The sequence below is a fragment of the Neofelis nebulosa genome, chromosome 7 (assembly GCF_028018385.1).
Source record: "Neofelis nebulosa isolate mNeoNeb1 chromosome 7, mNeoNeb1.pri, whole genome shotgun sequence".
Taxonomy (NCBI): Eukaryota; Metazoa; Chordata; class Mammalia; order Carnivora; family Felidae; genus Neofelis; species Neofelis nebulosa.
In genome coordinates this window covers 6,318,280-6,332,653 of record NC_080788.1, presented here as the reverse complement: position 1 = coordinate 6,332,653, position 14,374 = coordinate 6,318,280, and the positions used below count along the sequence as shown (strand labels likewise).

The 14,374-nt window shown below is 57.4% G+C and overlaps 2 protein-coding genes across 6 annotated transcripts in view; one reads left to right on the top strand and one right to left on the bottom strand.

The window, feature by feature from the left end:
• The first annotated feature begins 3,591 nt into the window (after window positions 1-3,591).
• LOC131516021 (uncharacterized) lies at window positions 3,592-7,960 on the top strand. Of its 3 annotated transcripts, none has more exons than XR_009263810.1 (2): window positions 3,592-3,719; window positions 4,725-5,010. XR_009263810.1 is itself a non-coding variant. In XM_058736572.1 (2 exons), exons 1-2 carry the CDS (start codon window positions 3,661-3,663, stop codon window positions 5,570-5,572), a joined length of 924 nt encoding a protein of 307 aa, XP_058592555.1. In that variant the 5' UTR covers window positions 3,592-3,660; the 3' UTR covers window positions 5,573-7,960. The 3 variants fall into 3 exon arrangements, 2 of the variants coding, with proteins under 2 accessions (XP_058592555.1, XP_058592554.1); XM_058736572.1 differs by having other exon boundaries at window positions 3,592-3,736; window positions 4,725-7,960; XM_058736571.1 differs by having other exon boundaries at window positions 3,592-3,891; window positions 4,725-7,960.
• The window catches only part of AP3S2 (adaptor related protein complex 3 subunit sigma 2), a 58,838-nt gene continuing 50,779 nt past the window's right edge, over window positions 6,316-14,374 (bottom strand). For 2 of the 3 annotated variants that reach the window (XM_058736574.1, XM_058736575.1), the window contains 2 exons: window positions 12,047-12,154; window positions 6,316-10,322 (listed from right to left, as the gene is read on the bottom strand). In XM_058736574.1, the coding sequence (XP_058592557.1) occupies window positions 10,194-10,322; window positions 12,047-12,154 (237 nt within the window). In that variant the 3' untranslated portion in view covers window positions 6,316-10,193. The remainder of the gene's footprint in view (window positions 10,323-12,046; window positions 12,155-14,374) is intronic. The other variant, XR_009263811.1, reaches the window with a different exon arrangement.

The following is a 14,374-nucleotide window of genomic DNA, read 5'->3' as shown; positions in this document are numbered from 1 at the left end:
AGCTCGAATTTATAACCCTGTGATCAAGGGTTGCATTCTCTACCAACTGAGCCAGCCGGGCACCCTTTTTTTTTTTTTTTTTTTAAGATTTTATATAATTTTATGTCTATCTGTCTATCGAGAGTGCACGTGAGCAGGGAAGGGCCAGAGAGAGAGAGAGAGGGAGAATCAGCGAGGACCCCGACATAGGGCTCGATCCCACGAACCGCGAGATGACCGGAGCCGAAATCGGGAGTCAGACGCTTCACCGACTGAGCCCCCCTTCACCGGCGCCCCCCAAAGTTTCTTCTTAGAAGTGGCACGTCTCACTTACGGTCAGGCCACCAAAGCAGATCAGGTTGCCCAGCTTGATGGCGGAGTTACGCGGAGTGCCGTGTTCCCCCGGAGCGGAGAGAGGCGATAGGTCTTTCGAACGGTGATAATGTCCACCGCAGCTGCTTTCCCTGTTATTATCATTATCATTGTTTCTGCTCAACCCCTCCCACGGGTTGGAGATGACGCGAAGGCTCCACAGACACACGGTCCGGCCTCCTGGCCCAGGCACCGTCGCCCCGGACTGGGCTCCCTCCTCTCCACCGACAGTCTTCCCATCCACCAGTGCCCGGTTCGCGGTTTGGGAAATGCAGAGATTAGGGAAGTCCACCAGGCCCCACATCTCTTATCCTTGGCCCCAGCTCACTCCGCACCCTTCCCGATTCCCAATGAGACCCAGAAACCCTCCTGCCACGGCCCCCGCTCTCCCAATGGCTCTCTGAGCACGCAGCTTCCCTTCCCTCCCGTGGCCCGGAACCTCCACAGGCTTTGCCCGCTGCGTCTTCTCTCTTCTTGCTCTGCTCCCCAAACCTAACTTACCCTCCACCCCGGTTCCTGCTCCTCCCGCGGGGCCCGACAAGAGAGGCCCGCACTGGCCGCACGGCCGCCCCGGGGCCCTGGTCACCACGCCCATCAACGCTGCACGATGAGCCCCAAGACTTGTCAGCTCTAACCCCACGACGTCCCGCGCGTCGTCCGCATCTACCTCCACGGTCCTGCCCTGGCCCGGTCTGGGCCGCCACGGAAGGCCTCCTAGGATTCTTTCCCTCCCTCTTCACCCACTCTGTGCGAAAGCCAGACTGCAAAACTGGACCCGTAACCACCCTCCCCATGCACAACACACTCGCACAGCCGCTCGCCGGCTTCCTGCTTGTCTTCAGGACAGGCTCGCAAGGTCCCAGCGCTGGTCACCTCCCCGGCCTCGTTGTCTCCACACCTGCTCTGGCTGCTGGCCAACCCTTACGCTCCCTGGCCGCCTGGCCTCTGTGGGGAGCTGGCTAATTCCGAGATGAAGGAGCTGAGCCGTGTGGTCCCGGAGGTCTCTCCCACCTCCTGCAAACGAGCTCAGAGCCCCCTGGATGGTGGCACCAGCTCTGTCTACTGAGGGCCGGGGACTCGTGGGTCTCTTCCCGGCTGGGAGGGTGGGGGAGGGGAGGGGTGGCGTGGGAGAGACCAGCCAGTGACAACACCGACCTCACGTTTATTCAGCTCATACCGTGAGCCACTGGTCCCAAGTGCTTCCGATGCATTTTTTTTTTTTCTTCCTTAAACCCATGTTATTTGCTGTTGAAGTGTAACAAAACCTGGAGGAACCCACGAAATCATAAGTGAAGAGCCCGTGGAAGCTTCACACAGTGAACACGTAAGGGGAAGCAGCGTCCGGATCAAAGGAGTGGACGTGCCCGACACCCCGGCAAACCCCCTCCTGCCCCGTCTGTCTCTGGCCTTCCAGGAGGACACCCGCTCTCCCGAACATTCACGTCGCCCGTGCCCGCAGGGCAAACACATGAAACCACACAACCTACGTTGTTCTCCTGGCTTCTCACGGCCGGGCGTTCTGTTGCTTGGGCTTATGCACGACGTCCCGCGTCGGGGGAGTTGGCTCGCTCTCGGGCCGTGTGGCGTTCCAGGCTACTTATTCACTCCTGCCTTCCATTCAGATGGGCATTTGGTTGTTCCTGCTTCTTGGCGATGACGCGCCAGGCTGCCAACATTCCTGTCCGTGTCTTCGGCTTGGACACGTGCACTCATTTGGCACCGCCGAGTCAAAGGATGAGCGTGTGTTCACTCCCGCGGGTTCCACAGACGGTTTCCCACCGGCTGCAGAGGAGAGTTCTGCACGAATTCTGCATCCGCACGACTGCCCTCTGCACGCAGTGTGGTGGACAGCTGTCTCTGGGACCAGTCCCCTCCGCGTCTGTCCAGGCCCTGGGCCTGGGCGTCACCAATCAGAGGTACCTGCCTAGGACTCTGTGTCTTCAAGGAAGGCCGGCAGGGTCTGTGGCCTCAGGGTCCAGTGTTGACGCTGGAGGTGACACGTTCCAGAGGATTTGTTTCTCCCTGTGTCCCGGCCAGCTTGGTTTGGGGCCTGCCAGAACTTCCCTGTGCTGGGTTGGTTCTATTGTTTGCAACCGAGAACCCCGGGCGATTCAAGGGAGCTATTTTATTCCCATTTCACAGATGAGGAAACAATCACAGGGAGGTCACGGGTGTTGCCCAAGGTCACACAGCTGACCTGGTGGAGCCGGGACTCACACCAAGTTTATACCCCATTTAGGGCTTTCTGTCTAAGCTGATGGGTACTCTCTCGTACACTATGCCTACAACTTGGAGTAGGCGGCTAAATGACTCACTCAAGGTCACACAGAGTCAAGAAGTCAGGCCGCATGACTCCCACCCACAGAGCTTCCTGCCCTAAAGCTTGAGCGAGTGTGGAGCGTCAGCACACAGGGAGGGCGACGGGAACGTGCCTTCATGCATCCGACAATCATTTAATTCCTGACGGCTCACAGGGATCAGGCACTGTGCTAGGTACCAGCACAACAGCACCAAGAAGTAATGAAGACAGCAGAGGAGACATTACGCTATCGTGTCAGGGGACAAGCCCATGGAGGATAAAGCCGGGCGAGGGATGGGGACAGGGAGTGATTGGGAAGGCAGGCGGGACAGGGAGGTCCTCTGAAGGCATTTGAACAGAGGACCCCCCCCTGGAGTGACGAAGGGCGGAAGACAGGCAGCGGGGAGGTGGGGGCAAAGGCCCCCCCGTGTTCAGGGACCCACGAAGGCCCGTGTGGTTGGAGAGGGGGAAGCAGGGAGCTGGGCGGGGCAGCAGGAACCGAGGACAAAAGATGGATAGCAGCCAGCTAAGCAGGGCCCCGAGTTTTGTTCCGAGACTAGTGGGAAGCCTTTGGGAGGGTTTAAGGCCTGCAGGCCGGTGTCGTGGTCTGATTAATACTTTGGAAGGTTCAGTCTGCCTGCTGGGTGATAAAACAGGGCCATGGGGGGGGGGGGGGCGACAGTTTAGGGGCTGTGGTGGCGTCCAGGCAGGGGATGAGGGACGTTGGGTGGAGATGTGAGTTACTGGACAGTTGGTTGATTGTCAGACAAGATCTGAGACCGGTGGGCACTGGGGTCCCAGGGAGAGGGCTTAACCTGGGGGCTCCGACGGGGTGGGAACATTGGGGCTGCACCACCCGAGGCTCCAACCAGGGACGTGGGTGGGGACTGCAGGTCCAGAACAAAGGGGCCACCTCTGAGGTCACAGAGAGGCCAGGAGAGCCTGGCCTGGCCTTGGGCCCGTGGCCTTTCTGGGGACACCAGCACCCGGAGCTGAGCAGGGCTGGACTGATGGGGAGCCTGAAGGGCCTGATGGGGAACGCCTGCCCTGGGCTGTCAACCTGTGCCAGGTATGGCTCCACGCCAGGTAGCATCGCTGTGGCGTTTGCCCATTTGGCACAGACAGTTTGAACCCAAGGGTTTCCTTCCAATCCTGTCACGTCACCATGCCCTTTAAGCAGCTGACGGGTTGGTTGACATTTCTGAGGGCCCAGGAGGGCCTGGCTGCCGGAGAAGAGGCAGGTAGAGGCTGGGAAGTTGGGAAGAAGGATTTCAGCAGAGAATGCCCCGAGGTGCCCAGCCCAGCATCTGAGCGGGAGCACCTTCCTCAGGGTCCCGGGGGGGGGGGGGGGGGGGGCAGGTCTCCGCACACCTCCCAGCCACACAAAGAAAGTTCCAGGAAAGCTGGCTTAGCAGCTGGCAGTGCAAATCCTAGCCTGCCTGTTTGCCAAGCACTCCCCAGCAAGGAGCAATGACTTCCCAGCCTGTGCGTGTCGACATCTTTGGCCCACAGCTTCCTCGGGCCGGCAGCCAGGGTGAGATCCCCTCGGCCCGCGGCCAGCTGGGGAGCCACCCGGAGGCTCGGGGAGGAGTCAAAAGGGCGCTGGGTGCCAATCGCTCAGGACCAAGGGGCTGGAGGAAAGCTCCCCACCCACGCTGCCCAGGGTAGCAGGAGCGGTCTCCGGCCATGGGAAGTGCCCTGGGTTCGTGGCTGCCCGTCAGCCTCCGGCTTCGCTGCCAGCTGGGGAGGGTCCAGAGACGGGGCGTGGGAAGGCCCCCTCCCACCGCACTGCCCCTGCTGGAGGAGGCAGGCGAAGGAGTGGCTGCCTCCCGGGTTCTCGCCTCTGTCCCAGGTTGTCGCCTCCGGAGTGGCCGGGTCCTTCCTGGGGGCAGAACCAACACGGACACCACCGGTAACACCCTCGCTCCCAATCTGGTACCTTCACTCTGGCCAATGCCTGAATCATGCCAGTTGGTCAAGATTTTGAGAACCACCTCAATCTGGGGGAACAATGAGAAATGGGCCTGGTCTTCCCCTATCCCTGAGAATCTACCTTCCTTCCTTCCCGTTTCAGCTGTGCCTTTAGGTCCTGAGTTCGCACAGGGCATTCATTCTCAGCAATCCGGAAGACGACCCTCAAGCTGCCCTCCTGAAGCCACACCCACTCCCAGGAGGCAGGGGAGGGCACCCCTGTTCCCGAGTGTTCTCAGGAGGCCCGGAGGCCCGCTGATGGCAGAGTTGAAGAACAATGGGAGATTTGCCCTTGAGAAGGCCCAACGATCCCCTTTCTCAGGGAAGTGCTCCAGGACCCTGACTCTCAGGCAGGCCTGCCTCACCCCTACACGGACTCCCTCCACTGAGCCCCCTGCGTGTCTTCAATTCCGTGCTGACGGGGAAGGGAGTTCTGGCCGCACCTCCCACCCTTCAGGTTCCGGGATCTTCGCTTTCCAGACACTCCGCCACTTCCCCCGATTTATCCAGTTTTGGCGGCCTCGGGATGTGGGCCTGGGGCTCGCTGGTGGGGCCAGGCCAGCAGCCAGGGCCCTGCGAGGCCCACCTGGGCTCCCCTCCCAGCTTCCTGGATCTACCCCTACTCCCTCTGTAAAAAGCCGCACGACGACGGTGGCCAGGTTCAGGGAGCCTCCGCGGTCTACACCAGTCCTCTCGTTAAACCTCACAAGTCCCCAAGGCAGGAAGGAGTTCCTGGTCCCTCTTTCGATGGCAGAGGACAGGGACCTTCCGAGGGCTCTGCACGTCTCACACTCTCACGTGACCACCTTGCAGTTCAAAAGCTCCACTTGGCTAGAACCGCCGAGTTCTCTGGTGGTGCTGCCTCACTGGAGGACAACTGTCAGCTCAGAGGCCACGTCTTCAGTTCCCAGCCCCTTGGCCTCTGCCACCGCAGGCCTCTCCCTGACCTGAGGTTGCCCTGCTGTCTCCCCTCCCTTCCCTCGCCCGCAGGCTGTATCCTCACCCCTCCTGCCACTTCTGGGCTCCGGGGCTCACCCCACAGCTTCGAGCCGTCTCCTCTCCTGCCCACGCCCAGGCTCCCAGCTGGCTGGCGGACCTCAGCCCCCCGCCCCCGCTCCCCTCCCACTCTCCCCATCTGACCCGTCTCATCCACACTCTGGGCCCCTCTTCCTCCCAAACCACTTCCTCCTCTTGAGGAACCCCCTCACTGGTCCTGCAGTCACTTGGGTTCCACGGTCATCAGCTTCACCTCTCTCCTCTCCCTCGGCCTCCACAGGCCATCACCGGGTCGCTCCCCTCCTGCTGCTTCCAATACCATTGTCCTGGTTCTCCTTCCCAGAGGGCAGAGCGCGGGGCCCGGGAAAGCCTCCACCGGCCGCTCATTCAACACTTCTTTATTGAGAGCACGCACCAGGCCTTGTCCCCACCGCGTGGAGCGAGACAACGCCCGCCCGTGGGGGCACTCATCCTAGCGGGGACAGATAGGAACTTCGATCCAAACGTACATCAGGTCGGAGTGCCCTGAAAACAGGAAAAGCAGAGCTGGGATAGGTATGCCCAAGCAGGGGGGCTCCTTGATGCGGGGTGGTCCGGGAGGCCCTCCTCCGTCCAGAGGGTGGCATGGCTGCAGAGGGCCGAGGCCAGTCACCGAGGTCAAAAGGAACGTAACTCTCTGAGGAAGAGCACACCGTCAGTTTGGTAATAAAAACCCAGGGACTTTATTTCTTAATCCTTTCAACTGGAAACACTTGTTGCCACGGGGTCGGGGGGTGACTTGGTGGTCTGTGGGAACACGGTGGGAATCTGGCTGAACAGGCTTCTGTTATCTTACATTTTGAACTACATGAACGTACTTCCTTTTTAAAACATTAACTCGTTGAATAGGAAAGAACGTACCCAGTCTTTTGGAAAAGATTAATTATTCTCGTGGAACTATTTCCCTAGAGAGGGCCTGTCTGCATCTCTGGCAGCCGCTGCCAGGTCAGAGCAGACGGGAGCCCTGCCGCACTCCCGAGAGGGCAAAGCCACGTGAGCAGGGTCCTCAGCGCAGCGAGACAGGTGCCCCTAGGAGACCGGGTAGAGGACAGGGAAGGCTGAAGAGCAGGGTCCTCGCTGGGAGCCGACATCGCCCCGGTCTCTCATTCGTAAGTGGCGCTCCATCTGGGCTGTCACGTTCACCCCGATTTTTATCATCAGGCGCCACTGATGCATCCTATTTGGAAAGCCACGGACGGACGGCTACACGAAGGAAACGCCCTACTAAAGACCGGTCCACCAGACAGGATTTAGCCGGCGCGCTCCCGTGGTTTTGGGTGGAGCTGGGGCCAGAGAGCGCTTCGCTAGTGTGGCTCCGTGGAGGTGGCGGCGAGGAAGGGCCGGCTTTGTAAGGGGCGGAGGCCTGAATAACAGGGGCTTGAGAAGCCTCAAGAGATCCCGAATTAATCCTCATGGGACAAGCACACGGCCGTGTAGGCCAAGAGGACAGGCAGATAATAAGGTGACCTGTGGGTGAATGTGTGCGTCCTTCAGATTCCTACGTTGAAATCTAATCCCCAGTGGGATGGTATCTGGGGCGGGGGGGGGGGGGGGCGCCTTTGGGAGGTGATTAGATTTGGATGGGGTCGTGGGGTGGAGCCCCCATGGTGGGACTGGCACCCTTATAAGGGGATGAAGAGCAAAGAGCCTTCTCTCTCCGCCATGTGAGGACAGAGCAAGATGGCAGCCTGCGAAACAGGAAGCAGGTTCTCAGAGACATCAAATCTGCTGGCACCTCGATCTTGCTCAGACTGCAGAACTGTGAGAAATGTTAAGCCACCAGCCAGTCTTTTTGTTACAGCAGCTTGCACAAGGGCTGTTTGGAGCACGGCCCAGCGGGGCACGACGGAGGCTGCCGGGGGTGGCAAATGGGTTCTTGTCCTTTAACTATTCCACAGAACAGCCACCAACTCCGGCCACTACAGATTCAGGCTTCCAGTCGCTCAATCTGGGCACTCCGGGGTCCTCGGCGGAGACAACGGCGGGAGCTGAGCCTCAGATCTCTCCGTCTTTGGTGCCTAGGACTGAGCCTGGCACGCACCAGGCGCTTACAAACTGCGCAACAGAATTTTTGGTTTTAATTACGGGCCGTGAGCCCTGGAAACCCAGTATTCTGTTCCACTTCAGGAAACCCTCAGCATCAATCATCCAGGACCAAGGACTCTCAAATTTAGGCCCAGTCCCTATTTTCCTAACTGAATCTCTCAGCTGCAGTATCTGTATCTTTCTTCAAAAACAGCATACGATTTCCTCTTATTAAAACAACAACAAAAAAAGTTTATGGCTTTGCTCGAAGCACGCCAAGAGAGCTAGCTGGATTTGCAGACAACCTCGAGTGGCTAACGAACGATTACCGTGGCTTGTCCAAGGGATGGACTTTTGCAAATAAAAAACCAGGCTGAAGTTTCAGGCCATTTTTTTAGAGGCAGCTTCAGGGGGTAAGGATGGGATGCTCACTGGTTGGAGTCTCCGGGACCAGTCAGTGGTCTGTGGGAGGAGAGCTGAAACCAGAAAACATCGGTTTCTGACAGGTAGACATTCGAAGGCTGTCCTGGGAAATCCGGGCCAGACAGGTGCCCTGCACTGATGCATTAAACCACAACACAAATACGTAAACTCCAGAGAAATGACCAGGTTCTAGCTTCACGACCCTCAGCACAACACTTAATACTCTGGGCTGCTCATCAGCTCTCCGAAAGCCTCCAGCTTTCGCCCTCTGAGGACGTCGTCACTGGCCCCCTTAGCAAACCAGGTTTGGTTTCATCAGGGTTTGTGAGAGGCTACTAACCTCTCTGGGACTCAGTTTCCTTATCTAGAACAAAGAGGATAACATTGGAAGCAGCCGTCTTGAGCAGTGAAAGAAAATGGACTTTGGACTTAGGCAAGTCTCAATTCTCAGCCCCGTGTGACACAAAGCAGGTTACTCGACCTGTCTCTTACTGTCCCTGCGGAATGGGGACGATGATGCCTGCAGTAAGGCTGTAAGGCCTGTGGGAAGGTCCTGCTCACACCGCCTCACATCCGTGCTCCTCCTTTCTTATTCCACACTTAGCAAATGTGAGAGAGGGACACGGACGTGCTGAAGCGTCTGTTACAGAAATCCCAAACCCTTCAAAAGAATGCTATCAGACCTTCCTCTCCCTCTTTGGACAGAGGGCCTCCTTCTGATCGACCGCCCGTCCCGGAGGCTACCGGGGAGGGTCTGCCCGAGTGAGCACAGGAGGCTGTGGGGAGCAGAGGGCACCAAGCACGGGAGCACCGCGGTCCTGGGGGCGGGGGGGGGCGGGGGCACCATCTCAGACGGGCTCTGCAGCAGCAGCAGGACATTGGAGCGGTCCGGGGCCCCCCCGCCGGCAGGCACGGGAAGCCCCCTGGCTGGGAGATGTCACCGTGGTGATGCAGGGAGCTCCCTAACCCGGGGGCAGCGCGGCAAGAGGCACTACTAGGAGGAGCAGTTTTAGCTCCACGTTAACCACAGAAAGACACTCATCACACGTAAACATTTACAAGTTTCCGAAGCCAACCGTGGGAGGATGTCACCTGGGGGGAACAGGGAGGGGCTCCTTCCACAGTGGGGACAAGACACCGCAGAGCCACGGGTCTCAGTCAGCACACTTCCCGTGTCCCCAGTCTTCCCAGTGCCCGTTCTAGAACCAGTGATCCCAGCTCTCATGCTCCACAGGCTGGTGCAGGCAGCAGTGGCTTTCCCGTATGGAGAAAACCCGTCACTTCTAACACAGCAACTGACCGTCTGCTCATCAGAAGAATGTATTTTAGACCTGGAAAGAGTCATAGTTCTGAGACGTTTCACATGTTGTCAGCTTTACCTTCCACAGACACGGGCCTCTCCCCTTTGCTAAGGGACCCTCGGGCTGTGCCGGAGACATGGCCGTGGGGAAGGGGGTGTTCTCCCTATCAGCATGCACCAGGTTCGTGGTTTGGATGGCGCCCTGTGCAAGGACTGTGGCGGTGGGGGACGTGTTCTGGGGGCGGGGTAACCAGCAAGCTTGCCTACACAGTACAGCCAGAAGGCAACTCTGGGTTCTCATAAAACTCTGCCCTTCTCTGCCACTCACCGCATCCCCTAAGGGTCGGCCCTTCACTAGCTATGGCATCTCACCAGCAAAAGTGAACGCTATAGGACCGCGGAAGCCTCGTGGTACTAAGGAGAAAGACTCTCGTCAGACAATATCCTGGTGGCGGGTTCTAGGAAGCAGGAGGGCCCCAGTACAGCGCCCAGTCCCTGGAAGCGGCTACATGCGGGAGGTAAAGGTACGAGTGGCTGGGGCACGCTGACCCCACGGAGGCCAGGGGCCCCCCTCACGTCTGTGGTGGCTACACGTATCAGAGGCCGGCAAGTCGGCACAGGTGAGAACCGAGCACATGCTAGCGGTGAACCCAGGGCTCCCCCCAACCCCCGACTCCACGGCAGCCAGGGTCAGGGCCCGGGGCTCGACCCTTCCAAGGCTCAGAGTGCGTTCTGTGGCAGGACTGGCTTGGCTGGTTTCAAGGGCTCCAGTTCAGTAGTCGTGGACCCTCAGACAAACTGGGACAGGTTGGGGACTTTGATGTTGAGATCACCAATGTTGATGTTCCGAGGAATCTCCGGCAGATTGATGTTTTTCACAGCGGACACGGCCCGGGCGGGGGCTGCTGACAGGCCACCCTGAGGAGACACGAGAGGGGGCATGAGACAAACGCTCAGTGTCATCTGCTTAACGCTTAAAAACACAAGTGACGGAGACCGGAAGTGTCCACACCGAGCACGCACAACACACGTTTTGATTTTTCCTCCTCATTCCTCAAAGGTATAGCCAATGCAGCAATCCTGAGGTGGGACGGGGGCTCTGGGACAGGGGCTCCGCAGCGTGCGCTCCCGAAGGGGTGGTGGCTCATGCGGGGCGCTAGCCCCCGCACCTAACAGTGCCGGGCACGCAGCAGGCGCTCAGTCCACGCTTGCCGGAATAACCGGAGACGGTTTGACCACGTCATACTCTGTGTCAGGGGCACTTTTCAGACTACAAAACAAAGCCCTTCCCCGAAGACTCTTAGAAGCGGGTGCAGTCACAGGGAAACGCGTACGAGAAAAAGCAAAGTCCGTTTAGGGCAGCTGCCTGCCAACTATCAACGTGAGACGGGAAAGAGCTGGCTTTGGAAATGTCATGTGGCAGCAAGATGGGCGGAAGGACCCGTGGAAGGTCTGACACACCCGCAGCCACGGAAGGACTGTGACAAACACAAAGATGAGGGGCGCCCCCCGCTGGCTCGCCCCCAGTGGGCAGAGAAGGGGAGAAGCCGACGAGACTCCCAGAACCCTGTCCTCTTACTGACTGTCGGGACACCGACTCCAGTCCCGCTCTCGCCCAGCACGTCTCCATTCTTCCTGTTTCCAAACCCCTTGCCTGTGACTCACTCACTATTCCTGGAAGCTCCCTGGCCTGTGTCACTAAAGGACCGTGGTGCCGCTCCAGTGGTAGTCTGGCGGAGCTTCGTCAGCAGGGCCACCAGTCCTCACAGACAGAGGAATTCTTGGCTCTTTGCAAGGTCAAGTTCCATCACAAGAAGGAATGAAGCTCTCGAAGACACTCAGATAATTAAAATTCTCTTCGTGCCGCGTATGAAGGTGTAGGCCTGTAGCCTCTATGCTGCTCTCCGGCTAGGCTGACGGAGGTGACAGAGAAACCTCAGGGGGGTAGGACAGAATCTACTGTGAGCGGTTTTTGTTTAAGTTTTAAGTAATCTCTACCCCCAGCGTGGGGCTCAAACTCACGACCCTGAGACCGAGAGTCGCATGCTCCAACTGAGCCAGCCAGGTGCCACTAGTGGGAGCGTTTGTATCAAGCCCAGCACTATGTGGGGGTGGGCTGGGGTATGTTGTTTGTAAACCCAGCCCAAATTCTGTTCTAGCTGAGTACAGGGCTAACTGGAAATAAGGGAACTGGCAAGTCGGAGGTCTGAAAGACACCACGAGAAATGGCCGCTGGGAGAGCAGACTCCTAGAGCACTGGAAAACCACAGTGGGACCAGAGACAGGGATTCTGGGTCCCTCCAAGGAATGTGTAGCTTTGAAAGGAGGAATTACAAACTACAAGCACCGGCCAGAGTCCCCCAAGCCAGGAGGTGTCTGTCTTTGTGGGCCATCTGGCTTTTCCGTTCACACTTTTAGCCTATTCTTACACGTTTTAATTTTCAGGGCTGACCTTCCAATCAGCGGGCCTTCCAATCAGTTTCGATGGACTCAAGGAAGAAAGAAGAGGCGTATACACATTCCCGAAGTTCCCCAGCAACACAAACCAACACATGCATCCCTTTCTCCTTCTGCCCCGGTCTTCTCGAACCGGGTCTTCTCGAGCCGAACTGGCTGGGGCAGAAGTACAGCGGTGTACTCACCTCGGATTTCTCCAGCCTGTTTTGAGCTTCGATCTGAGCCACGATTTCATTCATGTTGGTTTCCAACACCATCCCACCCATCACCACCTCCTGAAGGATGTAGTGCACCTGAAGGGGAAGCGGGAACGAGAAGGGTTGGAGCACCCTGCGGTAGTCGGGGTGTGGCCCACACAGAAACCCCGCGGGCTCTCCTGCACCAGCAGAGCGGCTGGACCCGACACCAGCTCCTGATTCCCAAGACACCTAAGCCCGAGTCCTCCACCCCTCACGTGAGACCACAGGGGTGGCCCCCGCGTCTCAGCACACCGTCACGCGAACCTCTTCCGTGAGCAGCTCGTTCCGTAGCTCTTTCCTACCTGCTGGCCACACTCTGGGCGGGAAGGTGGTAGCTGAGAGCACAGGCTCTGAAGTCACACAGGTTAAGCTGGGTGACTTTGGGCGAACTATCCTTTCTGTTCCCCAGCCTCCTTCCAGAACTCTGGTGAGGACTGAGATAACCTCTACCAAACACCCAGCCTGCCCCACACCGGGTTCTAAATGAATCAGGATGGCGCTCATTGCTGCTCTCGGCAGCAGCACCGCTGACGGACGCACACTCGGTCACTGCAGGGGCAGAGGGACGATCCCTGCCCAAGCACATCCCACGTGAAATGCGACGTCTCCCGGGCTTCCTAAGATAGGCCCTCCAGCCCGTGTTACGCTGGTGGCAAAACAGGCCCGCGCCTTCATACCTGTCCTTATCCCTTTCTTACAGCTGGGATGAGAAACTGGGTTCTTTAGGCCCTGGCCACCTTGTCGGCATTGGCTCCAGCCTCTCGCATAAGTCTGCCTTTCCAGGCAGATCCAGGGGCTCTGCGGACCCACCCCCGGCAGGATTGCTTCCTCCGGTGCCTTTCACCTGAAGTCCTTCTTCCCACTTCTCTGATGTCAGAGACTAGCTCGGTCCTCCCACAGTCTCAGTGAATCTCTCTGGTCTCTCTAGCTGCCCTCTTCCTTCCCGGGCTGTTGATCTGGTGCTTAATTAACAATAGAAGGTGGCACCTCGAAGGCCATGTTGACAGGATCTGATTTGAAAGAAGTGCCACCCCTTACACACCCCAGCAGACACCTCTGACCGACCCTCTGGGGGTTTCTATGGCAGCTCGCTCGCTACCGTGGGGTGCAGTGTTTGAGTCAGCACAGAGGCTCAGTCAGCGCAATGGTCAAGTACACGGAGATTCAGTTTTGCTGAGGAGGACTGGCTGGATGGAACCCGAGCACACACGTGAGCCTGGTGCCCAGAGGAGTATTCACACTGAACCTAGTGACGAGGTCGTCTGGGTCTAAAGTTTGAGCACTATTGCCACTTGGGGCCGGATAATTTTCTGTGTGTGTGTGTGGGGGGGGGGGTGTCCTGTGCACGGTAGCCCGTTGAACAGTACCCCTGGGCTGTGCTCATTCGATCCCAGGAGCACCCCACCAGCTGTGACCACCAAAAATGTCTCCTGGTGAAACCGCCCCCAGTTGAGACCCACTGGTCTAGCGTCTAGACTGGAGGATGGAGGAGGTGAGGCCAAGTTACTCTGTGGGCAATGAAGAGTCAAGATAAAAGATGTGTCTGTCTGTGTGCTTGTGCACATGCATGTTGGACACGTGAAGTTCTCGGGCATATTAGTTCTTCATATTTTGCCCATGGAGGGAGAGAGTATAAGAACGTGTGTTTTACATACAAATAAAGTATATTCACTTACACTGAGTTTTATTAACCACTTTCCTGTCTATACATACACACTCATGTGGCATTCTTAAATTTTATACGAGAGGAATCATTTCATTATTTAAATGCAAATGGGGATTTAATGGTAAAGTTCTCATATTTAGATAATTTACAAAATGTTAAATGCTACTGGTCTTAAAATTATTCACTGTTATACTTCCCCCATCAAGAAATTAGCTTCTGGGGGCTCCTGGGTGGCTCAGGCAGGTAAGCATCTGAGTCTTGATTTTGGCTCAGGTCATGTATTCACAGTTGTGAGACGGAGCCCCACATTGGACTCTGTGCTGAGCATGGAGCTTGGGATTCTCTCTCTCTCTCTCTCTCTCTCTCTCTCTCTCTCTCTCTCTCTCTCCCCCCCCCCCGTCCCTCCCCAGCTTCCCAGCTTGCACTCGAGAGCTCCCTCTCAAAAGGAAAAAAAAAAAAGAAGAAGAAATCAACCTCTGAAAACATTCTCATGGCTCCTCAAAATATTTTAAGCAACAGAATAACCATATAATCAAACAATTCCGCACCCGCGTTTATACTTAAGAGATAAAAACCAAGGATTCAAAAGGACATTTCTATACGTATCT

Excerpts from the sequence above, each read along its gene's own strand:
- LOC131516021 (XM_058736572.1), top strand. The coding sequence starts at position 3,661 with ATGGGGAGCCTGAAGGGCCTGATGGGGAACGCCTGCCCTGGGCTGTCA. Across the intron at positions 3,737-4,724 it reads CAGGTATGGCTCCACGCCAG|CTGTGCCTTTAGGTCCTGAG; the intron begins GTAGCATCGCTG and ends TTCCCGTTTCAG.